The 4,809-nt window shown below is 41.6% G+C and overlaps 1 protein-coding gene across 1 annotated transcript; it reads right to left on the bottom strand.

The window, feature by feature from the left end:
- Positions 1 to 3,394: 3,394 nt before the first annotated feature.
- LOC102427610 (olfactory receptor 7A5) lies at positions 3,395 to 4,318 on the bottom strand. Its single transcript, XM_006106439.1, has one exon. The coding sequence runs from the start codon at positions 4,316 to 4,318 to the stop codon at positions 3,395 to 3,397; it is 924 nt and encodes a 307-aa protein (XP_006106501.1).
- Positions 4,319 to 4,809: the final 491 nt, after the last annotated feature.

Here is a 4,809-nt window from a genome sequence, read left to right as displayed (position 1 = left end):
GGCACTGCCCCAGTACTCACCAGCTGTGAGCTCGGCTCAGGGCTTCTGGCTGAGTGGCGCTTCTCCTGTGGGAGCCCACTCACCACCAGGGTGCAGCTCCTGCATTGAGTGTCTGCCCCCTGGTGGTCAGTGCATGTCATAATGACTGGCTGTTCCACTGTTCGGTTGATTTGCATATTAGTCTTTTATTATATAGGATCACCAGTTAAAAGGTATCCTTTAGAGCCTCACAAAATATTGATTAATTTTCCTCTCCAGTGTGCCTCTGGTGGTTGAGCATTGTCCCATGCACCTATAGGTTGTTGGCATGCCTGTTTGCAGGCTTGATTCCCAGCAGGGGTTGTGCAGGAGGCAGCCCATCAATGCTTCTCTCTCATGGATGTTACTGTTCCTCTTTCTCTCTAAAAATCCAATAAAAACATTTTAAACTATTCATTAATTATTAGAGATACATTTAGATATTTTTATGTCAGATGACCGGAGCTTATCATTTTATAGAAATTGTCTGATTTAATCTTTAGGACAGTCTATTCTATTAGGTAATATTTCTTTTTGAAATGACCATGCAATTTTATTCCCATTCATTCCATTAATGTCAGGCATTACATTGGTTGATTTCTATCTTTTTTTTTAAAACAATCTTTATTGTTGAAAGTATTACATATGTCCCCCTTTTCCCCATTGACCTCTCCCAACTCTCCCAGGCCCCACCACCCCAGGCCTTCACCACCCTATTGTCTGTGTTCATCAGTTATGCATATATGCATATGTGATCATTGGTTGATCTCTTCCCAACTCACCCTTCCCTGCCTTTCCTCTGAGGTTTGACAGTCCATTCAATGCTTCTGTGACTCTGGGTCTATTTTTATTCATCAGTTTATATTGTTTACTAGAGGCCCAGTGCATGAAATTCCTGGGGATTGAGCCTAAACCAGCAGTCGGACATTTCAATTCTGAACTGCTGCCTCTTAATTGTTCACCTGCTTGTCTGCCTGGTAACCCCTAACTGCCCCCCCCCCTCCGCTGGCCTGATCGCCCCTCACTGCCTCTGTGTGCCAACCTGATTGCTCCTAATTGCCCCCTGTTGCCTGCCAGGTCACCCCCAACAGGTCCCTCCCTGATGGCCTGGTCACTCCTAACTGACCCCCCCAGCTGGCCTGGTCATCCCTTACTGCCCCCCTTGCTGGCCTGGTTGCCCCATGCAACCTACTGTTCAGTCATCTGGTTGTCCCTCACTAACACCCCTGCCGGTTTGGTCGCCTCACGCAGCATGCTTGTTCAGTTGTTTGGTTGTCCCTCACTAATCTCCTGCCAGCCTGGTGACCCCACGCAGCCTGGTTGTTCAGTCGTTTGGTCACCTTTCACTAAACCCTTGCCTGCCTGGTCATAGGCAGCCATCTTGTGAGGGCATGAGGGTCAATTTGCATATCACATCTGTATTATATAGGATTATATTCTACAAATGAGTGAGATCTTTTGATATTTATCTTTCTCTGACTGGCTTATTATGCTTAGCATAATGCTCTCCAGATCCATCCATGCTGTTGCAAATGGTAAGAGTTCTTCCTTTTTTACAACTGCGTAGTATTCCATTGTATAGATGCATCACAGTTGTTATTTTTTATTGTCTAAAGTTTTACATATGTCTCCTTTGTCCCTGATTGACCCCTTCTCCTCGCCCCCCCCCCCTCGTGCCATTTCCACCCCTGAGGGCAAGCCCCCACCACCCCCGTGTCTGAGTCCATTGGTTATACTAATATGCATTGCATACAAGTCCTTTGATTAAAGTAAACTGGATAAAAAAAAGTATACTGGTGAAAATCCTTAAATCGTGCTGGTCTTTTCAATTCCTGTTCCATCTTGGTTATCTGGGGTTCTGTGCTGTCATTTCCTGTCTGTCATGCCTTGCATGAACTCATGTTTGGAGAACTTGCACTGTGTTGCTGCTCTGAACTTCCATGCAATGATCATCACAGAACTGCTGTATGCCATCTATTCCAATTTTATTTTTACCTTGAGGATCATTGTATCTAGTGCATAGATGTTCTAACTTCTTTTTGTCCAACGATCCTTTTACACAGTCTCATATAAACAATTCAGGATTTGGGGGAAAAAATTGGTCTGTTAGAATATCTAACTTCCAGTCATTTTGAGACAGGCAACTTACTGCTGGTTTTTCACTAGGTTGTGTGAAGATCATAAAGTAACCCAGGTTATCCTTCTGCAATGACTTAAACTTGATCATGATGTGTCCTCCAGGCCTCTTCCCTCCTCCTCCAGCTCCAGGGTGAATGGAGGATAGATGGATCCTCTCCCAGGCTCCTGGGCTCCAGTTCATGCACAGTTCAGGGCAGCCCTTGGCACAGCCGAGAAAGCATCTCTGGGCCTGGGAGAAGCTTCATCAAAATGAATAAGGAAACTTATACATGGAAATCCTATTTAACAGTTTATTTTTTTATTTTTACTATTATTTTATTATTGATTTTTTTTAGAGAGAGGAAGGGAGACATAGATTCAGTGGTAGACATAGATAGGTAAATGATAGGTAATAGAAAAATAGATAGATGATAGATAGATAGATAGATAGATAGAGACAGAAGCATTGATGTGAGAGAGAAACATTGATTGCCTCCTGAATGCACCCCCCCTAGGTATATGCTCTGACCTGGAATCAAACACACAACACTTTTTTGTGCACAGGAGGATGCTCCAACCAACTGAGCCTTTGGGCCAGGTCAATATTCCACACTTTAATGACATTCAGCATGAAAAATATTTTTGAAGAGAAATAAATTGTATGGCTGTTTTTTGCTTCATCATATTTAAGGTCATCTCTGACTCTAACCATATTAGATCACTCTATTTAGTAAAATGTATGTATGCATGCAGATGCTTCTTGGAAACCTGTATTGAGTAGTCAATTGTTGCCAGTGGCTAAGTTAGGCATGTGGACACACAGTTGAATAACAGAATGAAGTCTATAAAACCAGGAGACCAGCTATAAAACATACTAGCACGTTAAAGACTACATTATCAAGAAGAGTTGTGCAGTTAGTGCTATAAAAAATAATGATGAACATGTAAGTGAAAACTGTGGTCTCAGATGTTCTTCTACAATAAAATTATGTGAATGAACAGTAGCCAAGTATAGTTTTGTCCCTAAGGGTAATATAATTCATGACTATTCTTTCATAAAAACAATAGAAATTATAGTATATGTAATAAGAGAATAAATTATACTAAAGTAATTCATGTTAACTCATGAGATAAATGAGTATTTCCTATTCCTTATGTTCCAAAGGTTGGATTAATTTTGTCAGGCTTCTGACTCTGATGCTTAAAACCTGAATTCCTGGGCAATTCTTCAGCCTAGTAAAGTTGGCCCTTGAAAAGCTTACCTGCCAAAGAATCTTTGCAGGGCCCTCTTTATGTCATTGTTTCTCAGACTGTAGATGAAGGGGTTCAGCATGGGTGTGACCACAGTGTACATCACCGAGGTTGTTGCACTTGATTGTGCACTGTGAGCAGCAGTAGAGCCGAGGTAAACTCCAAGGCTTGTACCATAAAATAAGGAGACAACTGAGAGGTGAGATGCACAGGTAGAAAATGCTTTATACTTCCCCTGAGCTGATGGGATTCCACATATGGAGGAAAGTATCTTAGAGTAAGAGTAAAGGATCCCAGCAAGGGGACCACCACCTAGCAGTCCAGCTGAAGAATACATTAGAATATTGTTAAGAAAGTTGTCAGAACAGGCAAGTTGGATCACCTGGTTGAGTTCACAGAAAAAGTGGGGGATTTCCAAGTCTGAGCAGAAGGACAGTCTCAACACCATTAAGCTATGTAGCAAGGAAACCATGGCACTCATCATCCAGGACAGCAGAACCAGCAGTCCACAGAGCCGGGGGTTCATGATGACCATGTAGTGCAGGGGGTGGCAGATGGCCACAAACCGGTCATAGGCCATCACAGTCAGAATAAAGTTGTCCAACACTGCAAAAAGTGTATAAAAATACATCTGTGTGATGCAGCCTTCATAATTGATGACTTTGCTCTGTGTCTGGATGTTCCATAACATTTTTGGGACGGTGGTGGAGGTGAAACAGATGTCTACCAAAGACAGGTTGGAGAGGAAGAAGTACATGGGTGTGTGGAGGTGGGAGTCTGAGCTGACGGCCAGGATGATGAGCAGGTTTCCCAACACAGTGATCAGGTACATGGAGAGGAAAAGCCCAAATATGAGGGGCTGCAGTTCCAGTGCCTGTGAAAGTCCCAGGAGAAGAAATTCTGAAATTTGTGTACCATTGCCTGGTTCCATGTGTTGGAGGTGACTACAAAAGAAAAAAGATAGAAAAAAATGAATAACTAATTTTCACATTAGCAAGCATTAGTAACTGAGAATAAATGACACATTTATATTTTAGAGTCAGGAAAATAATGTCCATTTTTGTTGTGTGATCTGGTTCCCATTAATGTTTCTCTATTGGCATTTTTCATTAGAATTTCCTTTTCTTCAAACGTAATGTATACTTTTTTTTACTGAGGATATCTTTCATGCATTTGCATAATATATATTGACTGTAGGCCATGTTTTAGCTCTTTTCAGAATATGGGATGCTTTAAAACTAAAGTCTACAAACTAATGATGCAGCAATAATATAATCAAATAAAAATGATAATATAATATATCTGATGGTGGAGATGCTATAAAGAAGAGTAAATCACATTAACTGTAGAGAGAGGATAGAGGGTGTTCTTTTTTATAGAGTTTAGCCCAGACTTGCCATCGGCTGACACTTTAACACAAAC

The sequence above is a fragment of the Myotis lucifugus genome, unplaced genomic scaffold (assembly GCF_000147115.1).
Source record: "Myotis lucifugus unplaced genomic scaffold, Myoluc2.0 scaffold_827, whole genome shotgun sequence".
Classification (NCBI taxonomy): Eukaryota; Metazoa; Chordata; class Mammalia; order Chiroptera; family Vespertilionidae; genus Myotis; species Myotis lucifugus.
Note: the sequence above shows the minus strand (reverse complement) of the source record. Positions and strands in the feature narration are given on the sequence as shown.

Excerpts from the sequence above, each read along its gene's own strand:
- LOC102427610 (XM_006106439.1), bottom strand. The coding sequence starts at position 4,318 with ATGGAACCAGGCAATGGTACACAAATTTCAGAATTTCTTCTCCTGGGA.